This window comes from Fistularia commersonii, chromosome 3, assembly GCF_037954325.1.
Source record: "Fistularia commersonii isolate RoL2024-O1a breed Wild chromosome 3, RoL_Fcom_v1.0, whole genome shotgun sequence".
NCBI classification, from domain to species: Eukaryota; Metazoa; Chordata; class Actinopteri; order Syngnathiformes; family Fistulariidae; genus Fistularia; species Fistularia commersonii.
Genome location: NC_141286.1, coordinates 1,527,131 through 1,540,606, shown reverse-complemented (window position 1 = coordinate 1,540,606; position 13,476 = coordinate 1,527,131). Strand labels below are relative to the sequence as shown.

The window sequence follows — 13,476 nt, the reverse complement described above, 5'->3', positions numbered from 1 at the left end:
GATGGATGGATGGATGAAGTATCCTCACGCAGTCTTACATTCAACGCACGTCTCTCAATGGATACACATTCTCATCACGACTACAGTCGTAACCATTACTTTCACACAGTTAAATAGTTTCCCTCCTATAAAACATGGCTTGTGTTAGTTTTTGATCCACCGTGTTTTTTTTTCTCCGTGTAAAGATATGATTAATTAATTGGGGAAATTTGAAACAACTTGCAGTAATGGGTTTTAACATTAAAGTATGTGGTTTTACTCCTGAGACGGGTTTGAGGTTGCCCACGTGGAAGAGGGTTTGGTGTTTATCTGATTATCCTATCATCACGCATCTGTTATTCCCATTTGATAAAACTAATAATGTATATGTATACTTCTGCTAAATGGTGTATTTATATTTCTACTAAATTGCTCAGAAGTCAGAATAAATTGTATCTTATGATGAGTCCACTCTCCCCTTGTAAACAGGTTGTCTGAGGACAACTTCTCATTCTGCAGCCTAAAAAGAATTTTATTGAATCATATAATGTTCTTTTTTTTTCCTTTTTTTAATCTTGATGACCGTGTAATTACTGGCTACTCTTGATGCTTTTACCAGTCATCTCTCAGGGATAAGTCCATTTATAATTTGTTACTTTATGAATTGTAGACCTTTATTGCAGATGTTCTCCGATGCAGCTGGAAATATTAGTGCTATTCAATGGAAAAGTCCATTGGAAATGGAAATGGACTACATATATGTGTGTGTGGGGGTCAATCAGCATTACATAGGTTTGTCTATGCAGACTTTTTTTCACATGGGATCAAATCACCAAAGCTGCTATTGAATGTCTCTCGACAATTAATGCGAAAGACAACAAGTGAAGTAAAGAAAAAAAAGTTCACCGTCAGCGAAGTTTGTCAGTGAAGTGACGACTCAACTTTCTCCTCCATCAGGAGGAGATTCAGCAGCTGAAGCAGAAGCTGGAGAAGGTGGAGAAGGAGAGGAATGAGCTGAGACTCAACAGTGATCGCCTGGAGAGCCGAGTAAGGGCGCATCTGCACGCTTCACACACACACACACACACACACACACACACTAATGTGATCATATTCAGATACTATATAAATGTACTGAAAATTAGTTCTTGGAGAAAGCTAAAATTCCTCTTAAAATGTAAATATTATATAACTATTGAAATCAACAGTACCTTTCAAATTATTCAACTAAAAAGGCAAATGGAATAACAAAAATAAACAATAACCTTTCCAAGAAATGACAGGAAAAAAAGAGCGAGAATTGAGTAAACGTTGATAAAAGATAGCATATGAGATCAACTTTAAACAGTTAGACAGATTTGCTTTTCAATTACTGAACACTGTTGTTTTTTTTGTAGTTTCTTCCACGCCTTTAGAAAGGATGCCAATAAATGTATTTTCCATAATTGTTACATTAAAACACATGCAGGTGTTTCCATGAAAAATAAAGTTATTTTTGGAAAAAAAAAATCCCAGTCTCACATATGCTATTGTTGTCATCATTACATGTTCAATGTGTAACTTATCTGAATGCAGCACGCTTTCGTTCCCGGCTCTGAGGTGCACAAATGACAGTGAAATGACAGTAATTGTGTTGCATTTGCTCAGCAGAGCATCACATTTCATCTTCTGTCTGACACATTCCTGTGAACCACAAGCAGCGTTACGCTGTCTGCTCGGCGTACACTGTATTTTTGGGGGGTTTGTGATCTTGTGTGTCACTTCTCAAGTTTCTCATTTGTCATATATTGATCTGGGGATTTCAGCTGAACACTAATGATGTCTATTCCACTGTCTTTACATGTAATATTACTCTGTGATTTTTTTTCTGTTTGTTTGTTGAAAATATATACTTATTGTCTACTCACACATTAATTGTAGTATGGCATATGTTTGTATATATATCTTGTCAATTTTCTTTTACTTCTTTTTTCTTTAAAATTGGCCTCAGATTACTCGAAATGTTCTCAAAAATCAACAAAATCACCCAGACACTTCCAAAGAAGAACATGCAATAGGAAATACATTGAAATCAACTGGAGAGAAAGAAAGGAATGAACTGAAAATGTTTAATGAAACGACCATTCTTATGAGAGACACCCTGTTCATTTTTGAGATGAGATGAGAACAACTTTATGTATCCCGAAGGAAATTGTCGTGCCAGAGTTTCAAGCAAAAACGTAACAATAATAGATAATAGTAGGAAGGAGGGAGAATAAGAAAGAAATACAATAAAATATAAAATGTCAAGGTTAAGGCTATCAAGTGTTTTAAGGTCTTAAGTACAAAGGTTTTTATGTGCTAATCAGATATTGCAGTATCTATCTAAAAGAGACTTATGAATATTATGTTAATTTTTTGTTCCATTGTTGAAATGTAGTGATGATTCAACTATTGTATGAAAATGTGTGTGTGTGTTTGTTTCTTTCTTTGTCTGTGTGCTTGGAATTAGATCACTGAGCTGTCATCAGAGCTCGCTGACGAGAGGAACACCGGGGAGTCGGCCTCCCAGCTGCTGGAGACCGAAACTTCTGAAAGACTCCGTCTGGAGAAGGACATGAAGGACCTGCAGGTAGAGAAACAAGGCGACACACACACACACACACACACACACACACACACACACACAGCTGTGCGCGCTTGATGACACTATATCTGCCACTTTTATCATTGATTTGCTGTTGAGCCATGATTGTTACAAGGCACATACACTTAAATGAACTAAACCTGTTATATATATATATATTGTAATTCAATATATATATATATATATATATATATAAAATATTGAATTCTTCTTTACTAGTTGTATTCGCTGGTCTTTCCAGTTGTTTGATGGCTGGCAGTCGTAGTGAAAGTTGTGCAAATCCATATGTAAATTTAATATCAGCCCATTATCCATTTTTAAACAGCAGATCTGTGAAGCAGCCCAGATTTACACGCCTGCGAGAGTTCAATTATGAACATCCAAAGTGAGAATACATATTTTGTAAATGTCTCTTGTGGCATTGAATTCGGAAAGCTGAACGAAAGCTGACTCGTATTTGAACAACATTAGAGCTTTGTCAAGACACTGGCAGAAATTATTTAAGAGCTAGAAGTAGTGTATTCAGCGACAAGCTCTCACTTTGTTACACACTCATTTCTCATGCACTTTCTGTCTCACGGCTAATAGTGGCTCTTTGTATATATTAATAATATAATTTTGCTTGTTAAATGAACCATTAGCGGCATTAATAAATCTATGCCTCACGCTACTGGTAGAACCTTGCAGATACAGTGTTTTTTTCCCACTGATAATGATAAAGAACGTTTTTCTTATAATGTGACTGAGATGTTCTTACATTTAAGATTTGTTACAAATTTTTTTTTTTTTCTTTTTTTTTATCAGATAATAATGTCTTACTGCTGGTGAAAACAAAGAAAAAGGGCTATTAGAAAATATTTTGTAACACTTTTAGACATCAAATACTTGATCTGGACTCATTTTGCACAATTTATTAGATTGTTGAAGTGTGGCATGGAGGAGATCAAGCTGTTCTCCCAGCACAGGTTGCTGAGACAGAAGCCTGGAGCTCGTACGGTTTGTGGGTGTCGGGAATATCTCATCTTCCTTTTAACAAAATAGCACCGGCTCTCCATCGGGTTTAAGTTCATCAAGTTGGCTGCTCAATCCCATCCAGTAATACATGGTCAGCAAAGTGCAGTGTTTAAACTCTGTGCTGCCACCAAGTCCTGCTGTAAATCAACATCTCCATAAAGAAACATGATAGACAGAAACATGACATTCTCTAGAATCCCTTTTAAGACAGTTGCGTTTACTGCAGATGAAATAGAATTCCAGATTATCCTCTCCTTTAGATTTTGGTCCGAGATCTTTAAATGAAATGCAGATTGAACTTTTATCCGACAAAAAGACCAGAGCAATTTCCTCCTTTACTTTAAGCAGGTGAGAAGCTTCAGAAAGTTCTTTTGGTGCAGGAGTGGTTTGACATCCAGAATGTAACCTGTAGCTCATTTCTTGGAAATATTGTTTTTTCCGCCTCTGGTGGTGTTCCTCCAGAAATCATGTTAAGGCTGCAGCCATCTCAGCCGGTTGTGCACCTTTTCCTATGAAAACATGCCCTTTCAGTAAACTTCAGATTAATATGCTTTGACGCAGCACTCTGAAGAGCCAACAATGATCTTCTGAGAGTGTCGGTGTGTGTCTTCTGTTTACTGCCAACTGTCAAGCTGGCTGTCTTTCCTGTCATTTTGATAGACAGTAATGAATCTGACTTAGAGATTAGAACATTTCTATGGTATGCAGCTTTTCTGCACACACACACACACACACACACACACACACACATGCATGCATATGGACAATACTGTTTCAATGTGCACACAATGACTTCTTCCCAATTACTGTGTTACTAATTCCTCCAGTTTCACTGAAATGTGTCAGCATTCAAATGGCATTTATACATGAGCTAAATGTAACAATCGACAACCCTGTTGTACAGCTACACTGAATTTAAATTTAACGGTGAAAAATTCAGCCTCAAAAATACATTTATTTAACTTCAGAAAGGCCTGGATGTCTGGATAAAATTAAACAATGAAGAAATTGTTGAAAAGATTTTGAACACACATCACTTTTTAATTGAAAATTAAAAAATAATAATAATAGAAAGCTTCTATCACCTTGGAGATAGTCTGGAGATGGTTTTGACTTGTGGGAGGGATAATGTTTTCTGGCAAGAAGGATGATGAGGTTGGAACTGCCAGACAGGAGGCCGAGAAAAGGACCAAGGAGGAGATATAGTGGATTTATGGATGTAGTGAAAGAGGATATGAAGTTAGATGGTGTGAGGGAAGAGGATGCAGAGAATGGGGTTAGATGGATGCAGATGCTTCACTGTGCTGACCCCTGAAGAGATCAGCTGAAAGGAAAAAAGACAGAAGTAATATCACAAAATGTAGCAACATTATTAACTTGAAAGATGTTAGATTTGGTGAGTTGACTGTTGTGGTCAGCAAGTTGTCTGTGACTGAAAGGTCTAGACATGTATGCCTATTGCTAGTGTGGATCGCTATTATCCTTGTTTAACTCCAAATAAAGCTATAGCAGTAACAGAAATTTCTTCAGACCTGATAATGAGGATTCAACTGCTTGGTATAAGCATACCAAAATTGTTGCCATTGTCAATTCCTAGAGTAAGAGTTTCCGTATGTTAAAAGGGAAAAAAAAACACAATCTTTACAGAAAAAGTATGTTGCCGTGAGGACGTTTCAGGCGGTGTCACTTAAAACTGTCCATCTGTCCTATGATAATCCTGCTACTATTGCCAATATACTGGTAAACAGACGAACAAAAACTTGTTTAGGGTACAATCATGTAAAAAGATGATCCAACTGAGCTACATATTCTGATTATGCAAAAACAACAGCCATGTAATGCTTTTGTAGCTGTGCTTCTTCAAATGCTAATGGATATTAGTGTATGGCTGAGGCAATTTTAACTGTTTTACTTTCGGTCTTTTTATTTTGTTTAAGTTTGTCCACTGACATATTTCTACCTACTGTATCATGTTCATATTTTATTTTCAGCAGGGTTAGATTCCTAGAGAGAGTACTACAGATGCAGTATTTGCTTTAATGATACTGATAGAGAAGTTCAGAGAAGGTGAGAGGGAGCTACATCGTCTCGTTGTAGACCTAGAAAAAGTGTATGACGGGCGGAACTACGATGCTGTGTTAGGAAGTCTGTTGTGGCAGAGAAGTATGTTCGACTGGTGCAGGACATGTATGCTCGCCGTGATACAGTGGTGAGGTATGCTGTAAGTGTGACAGAGAAGTTCAAGGTGGAGGTTAGACTACATCAGGGGTCAGCTCTGAGCCCTCCTTTGGAAGCAGTGGTGATAGACAGGCTGACAAATGAGGTTACACAGGAATCTCCATGGACCATGATGTTTGCAGACGACCATGTGATCTGTAGTGAGAGCTAAGGTGTGCTCTGAAAAGGAAAAAAATGAGGTCAGCCACAGCACAGCAGAATATATTTGAGTGAATTAGAGGGTTCCAAGAGGAACTTTGCGGCTACAGGGAGTCGGGATAAAGAAGGTAGAGGATTTTAAGCACTTAGGATCAACAGTCCTGAGCAATGGAAAAGGGGTGAAAAAATCCATTCAAGCTGGTTGGAACGGTTAAAGAAAACTGTCAGGGGTCACGTGAGATAAAAGAATATTAGCCAAAAAGAAAGTAAGGGTGTACAAGACAGTGGTGAGACCAGCGATGCTGTACGGTAGCATTTAGGAAGGTATCAGAGATGAAGAGGGTCAGGTGCTCTATGGGAAAAGAGGGACGGTACATATTAGATGGTTTGGAGATAAGGCCAGAGATTCCAGACTGAGATGGTTTGGTTATATACAGGGGGAGGAACAGTGAAAATATTGGTAGAAGGATGCTGAGACTGGAATTGCCAGGCAGGGGGGCAAGAGGAAGATCAAAGATTTATGGATGGAGTGAAACAGGACATGAGGTTAGTTGGTGTGAGTGAAGAGGGTAGAAAGAGTAAAAAGAAGAATATAAAAAAAACAAACTGATTGACAGCATTATCTGGGTTGCAGCTATATGCTCTGACGGATACTAGAGTTTACTAGTGTGTGCCAGACTCAATGAGCCTTGCTTCTCAGGGCTGCGTTGCCGAGCAGCAAGAAAATGGTCTCAATCTGAATGAGTTGTGGACTCAGACACTCAGACAACAATCACACACGATAAAGTCTATCCTAAGATCAGGCCATCTATCCAACTCTGGTGTTTGTTCCTCGAGGTGACGCTCCTGACTTACCACAATCTTTGTATGGTTGTCTCAAGGGAGATTATACAGTGGAAAACCATCCAGTGGTCTGTTACAAATGGCCTACTTTCAGAAATTTTGGATCGCCAGTTTTGCTTTCTCTTTGTTTATGATTATGAGAGTGAAATTGTATGCAGAGAATGATTTGCACATGAATGCATCAAGTTAACTGGATCAGTAGCAGCACTATGTCTCGCTGAGACTTTGGTCAAAATACAGCAAATACTTGCAAATGGTCCAAAAATCTATTTTCTTTCAAAGACTGTTTGTACCCAAACATTTTTGATGTTTAAATGTAAATGTTTAAAGTAAGTTTCCCTGAGCTTAAAAAAAAACAGATTTAATCTTGAGACATCTTACCAATGCAAGAGCAATCAGCTGGCTCTCAAATTGTATGTAAGTGCACCTCAAAAGGTTTTAAATTGATGTGACCAAATTTTTTTAGTAAAATATTATTTGATTTGTCCTTTTTTTTTTTTTTGAATTCAAATTCAGTCAGAAAACAAGCAGCAATCTCCATTTGAATAAATTCCTAAAAGTAATTTATGAAAAATAAATTATAAAATAAATGAATCAATAAAATATATTTGCATGGAAGTGAACAATCATTAGCAGCATGATAATTGGATTGGACAGGAGCATTGCAAATGATTCCAACACATTATTTTCATTTTTCAAATGATACATTTAGAGAGTCAAATGAACAGAAAGAGAAGTTAAAACTTGCACAAAACCTCGCACATTTCTTTGCTAATAGCAGTCCTTGTATTTAGTTGCATCCGTATATAAGTCAGTCCTTTATGCACAGCACCCAAAAACCAATTTATCTTTATCAAGCCTCCAATACACAGAGAGCCTCAGGCCCTCTTCGCTTAATCTATGAGGACAGATGCCATTGTGTTGTCATAGTAACCACATCCTCTGTCTCGTCCACCAGGCCAAGTATGACAACATTAAGAAACAGATGGAGTCCATGGAGATGGAAGTGATGGAGGCTCGACTCATCAGAGCCTCTGAACTGAACGGCGAGATGGATGATGATGATACAGGTCAGCTCAACACAAATGCAGTACACACACACACACACACACACACACACACACTGAATACCTTCAGCAACAACCTCGGGTTGTGTGTCTGTGTAACTCTGGCTATGTGCACACTGCAGGACTTAATGCTCAATTCTGATGAATCCCAGGCTTTCTAAGGAATACTAAGGTTTGCTTTTAAGTAACAAAAATAATAAATAGCAGTAAGTCGTCAAAATAGCGTCATAGCAAAATTGATTCATGTATTTTCTAGCCCTGCTACACAGAAATGTATGTACATATATACATAATGTGTGCATTATTTGTGCAGGGCAGAAATAGTCTGAAACTGTCTCCTTAAGTAAGACCACGTTGGTTTTATTTTCAAGGTAAAAGAGATGAAGAACATACCATATAACTAAAATAAATTCCCAGCAGCATGTTACTTACTTGTACCTAAGGGAATAATGGATGTTGTATTTAATATAAAGTGAATAAGTATAGAATATAAATTGTGATTTGTAGATCTTGTTAGCTAATAGGAATTGAACCATAATTGGGGATTATACTTATTGTGAATGTCTCTTTCTGTGTCTCATTAATTAAGAGTGCCTCATTAATCAAGACTCAACCTAAGTTTCAATTATTTATCAGTAAAGCAGAGCGGGGAAAGAACGAAGTACAGCCTTCATACTTTCTCTTCTGACATTCCAGTTTATCTCTATTTCTGCCTCACTGCCTCCAAATCTTTAGCAAAGTGAACAAAAGACACTCGCATCCAGTCAACTCAAATCAGCTCCCGCTGAAACAATAGTCACGGTAGATGACACAACAGTTCACTCCGCACAGTGGAATCCCCTGATTCAATTGAGTTGTTATTATCACCGCAAAATAACCAAAGATACACTAAAAAGCAAATTATCGAGTATTAAATAAGTTGCCTTGTTGGCCACGGGTATTCGCTTTACAAATATAAATGGCGATCTTCATAAAAATGTCCTCTGTAATCTCACATCTGAAGTAAATGGCCTGAAAATGTGTTTTTGAGACAATAGCCGGTGTCGCACTGTTGTAACGTTTTGCAGTTTCTAGAACTGTTCAGGAGCAAGACTGTTTTTTTTATTTTTTATTATGATTGTGCATACAGACAACATAGGAACAAGGAACTAGGACCTCACTTAGAACCATCTCAGCTCCTTCTCTCAGACGGGGTTTCTTTCTGGTTCCATTGGAAGTGTGTGACTGAGGTGCTTGGTGGACCTTAGAAGCCACAACCAGATTTCTTCCATTCTAAACTATTTTGGTCACTGGCGGACAGAAAGATTTCCCGACGGAGAAACTGAAACATCTCATGCAAACTGGAACACGGGTTGTTCGTGCTGTGAGGCCGAAGCGCTAACTACCGCGCCACTGTGCCGCCGGCAGCGTATAAATATGCATTACATTTTCAACCTGAATTGTGACTTCATGCCTAACTAGACTGCTTGGAAAAACAAACTGCCACGGTGCCAGTTTGATCAAACATGTCTTGAGAAAAAATACACAAATGTTATTGAAATATGCATACACCATCACGTAAAAATCCTCGTGGCAAACTACTCTGCTCCAACGCCAAAATGCCTCCAGGATCTAGAATGTAGTTTACTCATTGAGTTTCATAGCCAGTTGTAAGTTTAATTAACAAAAAAACAACATTATTGCATTTATTCTACGCTCAGCCGCCCATGTCATCGACTGGCTTTTGTGACAATATGGCAGACAGACTATAAATAAACAATATATCCAAGGTGCTCCTCTTCACAATTAAAAATCCTTTAACGTAGAAGCGGTTTATATCCACTAGATTAAAAATGTTGCAGCGATGCATTGCCATCACCGGAGTCTAATGTGAGTGGGCACAGCTGGCTTCACTTAGGATGATGTGATTACCAAATGAAAACGCACATATGCGCACTATTAGGGTTATAAAACCCATTTTTCATCATGAAAGCACGTTATATGGATTAATCAGGCTAAGATATTATATTTGCTGTTATCAAAAAATTTGATACGATAAGATCTTGTGTTAATTTGTGGCCGTGCAGTTTATATGTTGATTTATAACAACAACCCTTACATTTCCATGAACCCACTAAATTATAGTTATGATGAGATTTATTACTCATTTATTTTGTTGATGAAAAGCACATTTTTAAATAAATCAGGTGTTCTATTGTTGTTTGTATTGTGAAATGTACCTGCAACTATGTTTTTTCGTTAAATAGAAGCAGGTGACATTTATAATATTTTAAATGTATAATTTCAAGTGAATCATTAACCACATGAATGAATGCATTTTTATTGTCATCGCATCTTATTTTTGTGTGTATAGCATTCGATACAAGCACTAAAACGTCCTCTCCTTCTTCTTATTATTCTTTTTACTATTGTTAGTAGTAGGAGTGTGTGATCTATACTGTTGAGTGTGTTAATAGAACCACATCTCCTATGAACATAATTTTGTATCAGGTTTAGGATATCCTTATTGCTTGGATTTATAATAGAAATACCAGCAGACATTAAAGTTAACGTTAACAAAACAAGCAAAATTTGCCCTGCCATGAAATTGGTCTCTAGAATCAATATGTCATGGAAATACAAAGGCCAGCTTCCTGCTTGTCACATAATATACACTGAAACCAGACAGTACTGATGCTATAAATGAAGCAAAGATATTTAAAATGTAACCGGTGAGTAATGACAGTTAAAATCTGGTTGTACAATAGATATCTGTTCTATATGCAAGACACAAGACGTGCGCGTAAATGCAAAAAAAGGACCCGTGTGGAGTCGTGAGGCTACAGGGAGTGGAGATAAGGTGCGGAATTCTAAGTGGTCAGGGTCAACAGTCCAAAGCAAAAGCGAGTGTGGAAAAGAGGTGAAGAAATATGTTCTCGCATGCTTGATAAAAGAGTGTCAGTCAGAAGAAGATTTCGTGATACTTGACGTGAAGTTAGTTGCAGTTGAGGAGGAGGATGGAGAATAGGGGTGGATGGAAAACCTTGCATCGCCGTGGTGACCCTGAGGGAACAGAAGAAATGTGTCTCCATGTGACTAAGCGCCAGACGTTATGTAAATACTTTTTTTTGTCATTTATCAGAGCGGTTAAAAACAAATTCATCAGGTGAGGCTAACAGGATTCATTTATTTCATTTTGTCAATTATGAGTTGGTCGTAAAAGTGCCTTAAAGCTCATTGATCAACAAGCAGGACTCAACACGCTAGATAGCATTTAAATGACACGTGTTCTTGTACTGGTTTCTCTCTCAAACGCTGTTAAACTTAGTATTTCCATTTTCTGTAAGACATTTTTCCGCCACCCTGCTTCTCTTATTAAAAATATCCCGTTTCACTGCCGTGGATCTGAACACCCATAGATCGGGATCTTTTTGTGTTTGGAGTGATGTTGAGCTTGATCAGACTTGGTTGTGACATTAAATTGTGACGGTTCAAGCTTAATTTGAACAACTGCCTATTTGTGCACAAAGATGGAATATGAGGGAGGCAGTCTTGGGTTTAGTTGCCTAATTAGGGATTTACATGAATATAATTTAAGCGTTGCCCCTTAATTTGCAGCCAAAGCACAGTTTTGGTTGCGTAGATATGAAGCTCAAAGTTATGTTGTGTTTACAGTGGTGAACAATCTCAAAAAGCTGAACTGTCTCGCCGTCCTCTTTCATTTGCCATGTTTAGTTGTTTGGCTTTACTTTTTTGATGAAATACAAGCAAGGTTTGTCAATTTCATTGAACCTATTTTTTTCTGATCATTGTGGTTAATCCAGAATTGTTAGGACATATAGTTCACGCCTGCCAGTTAAGCAATGGTTGGAAATGAGACATGTCTTAAGATAAGATAAGATAAGAACAACTTTATTTATCCCGAAGGAAATTGTTGTGCCAGACTTTCAAGCAAAAACATAACAATAGTAGATAATACTAGGAAGGAGGGAGAATAAGAAATCTTCTTCTTCTTCTTCTTTCGGCTTTTCCCTTCAGGTGTCGCCACAGCGAGTCAACTCTCTCCATCTAACCCTATTCTCTGGATCCTCCTCTCTCACACCAACTACCTTCATATCTTCTCTCACTACGTCCATAAATCTTCTCTCTGGTCTTCCTCCAGACCTCTTGCCTGGCAGCTCCAATTCCAGCATCCGTCTACCAATATATTCTCTATCCCTCCTCTGTCCATGACCCAACCATCTCAGTCTGGCTTCTCAGACCTTCTCTCCAAAACATCTAGGCCTGCTGCCTGGCAGCTCCACCTTCAGCAACCTTCTACCCAGATCTTCACCATGGTTTGGACAAGAACAGAGGAGTGTTCCATGTCCAAACCGTCTCAGTAATCATGTTGTCTCGGTCATACATGTCCTGCACCCCTATGACAAATTCTTCTCTTCCTCTGGGGTTTTCCCGTCAGGGGTCACCACAGCAAATCAACCTTCTCCATCTAACCCTGATCTTTGGATCCTCCTCTCTCACACAAACTACCTTCATATCCATAAATCTCCTCCTTGGTCTTCCTCTAGACCTCCAACTCCAGCATCCGTCTACCAATATATTCTCTATCCCTCCTCTGTACATGACCCAACCATCTCAGTCTGGCTTCTCTGACCTTCTCTCCAAAACATCTACCATGTGCCGTCCCTCTGATGGACTCATTCCTGATCCTCTCCATCCTGGTCACTCCCAAAGAGAACCTCAACATCTTCATCTCTGCAACCTCTAGTTCTGCCTGCTGTCTTTTGGTCATTGGAACAGTTTCTAGTCCAAACATCATCGCTGGTCTCACCACTGTCTTGTACACCTTTCCTTTTATTCTGGCTGATGATCTTCTATCTCTTCGTACCCCTGACATTTTTCTCCACCCATTCCAACCTTCCAAACATTCCAACCAAGGGAGAATAAGAAATACAATAAAATATAAAGTGTCAAGGTTAAGGCTATCGAGTGTTTAAGAGCCGCTACTGAAAAACAAACCTGGTTAAAGACAAGTTAATGCTCAAAATCCTTTTTTGAACTATATTCTATATACTTTCAGACATTATAAAACAAAAAAATAACAAAATGACAAAATAACCCTTCTCTGAATATGTTTTGTGTGTTTGTTTGTTTGTTTTAAGAGCTGCAGGGATGTTCTGATCGATTATACGAGAAAGAAAAACCTCATGTGACAAAGCACATTGTAAAAGACCGAAAATTAAAGCTGAAGAAAGGCTCAGACGAAATGCCGGCGCTGTGGCAGATATCACCGCGTGGGGCACGAAGGCTTTGTGAATGTTGAATAGATTTTCCCAAATATCTCCTTGCTGTGTAGGTTGGAACAGCTTTGCTCGTTTGTACCGTTGTAAAGCTTTGATTCAGATAAAATAATCCTGTAAAATATTGAAGGTGTTTAAGTTGGACTTGTAAAACCTCTAGAATGCGTAGGTAAGGCATTTCTCGTTTGTACCATCGAGTTCCACTGATTCAGGTCAAATTTCCCTGTAACATAATGAAGGTGTTTTTAAGTTAGACTCGTAAAACCTCCAGAATCTGTAGGCAAAGCCTTAA

General features: G+C 38.3%; 1 protein-coding gene across 11 annotated transcripts in view; it reads left to right on the top strand.

The window, feature by feature from the left end:
- Positions 1 to 13,476, top strand: part of myo18ab (myosin XVIIIA b) — a 153,723-nt gene that overhangs the window by 92,408 nt on the left and 47,839 nt on the right. For all 11 annotated transcript variants that reach the window (XM_086141034.1, XM_086141040.1, XM_086141023.1 and 8 more), the window contains 3 exons: positions 937 to 1,026; positions 2,471 to 2,590; positions 7,797 to 7,908. In XM_086141034.1, the coding sequence (XP_085997160.1) occupies positions 937 to 1,026; positions 2,471 to 2,590; positions 7,797 to 7,908 (322 nt within the window). The remainder of the gene's footprint in view (positions 1 to 936; positions 1,027 to 2,470; positions 2,591 to 7,796; positions 7,909 to 13,476) is intronic.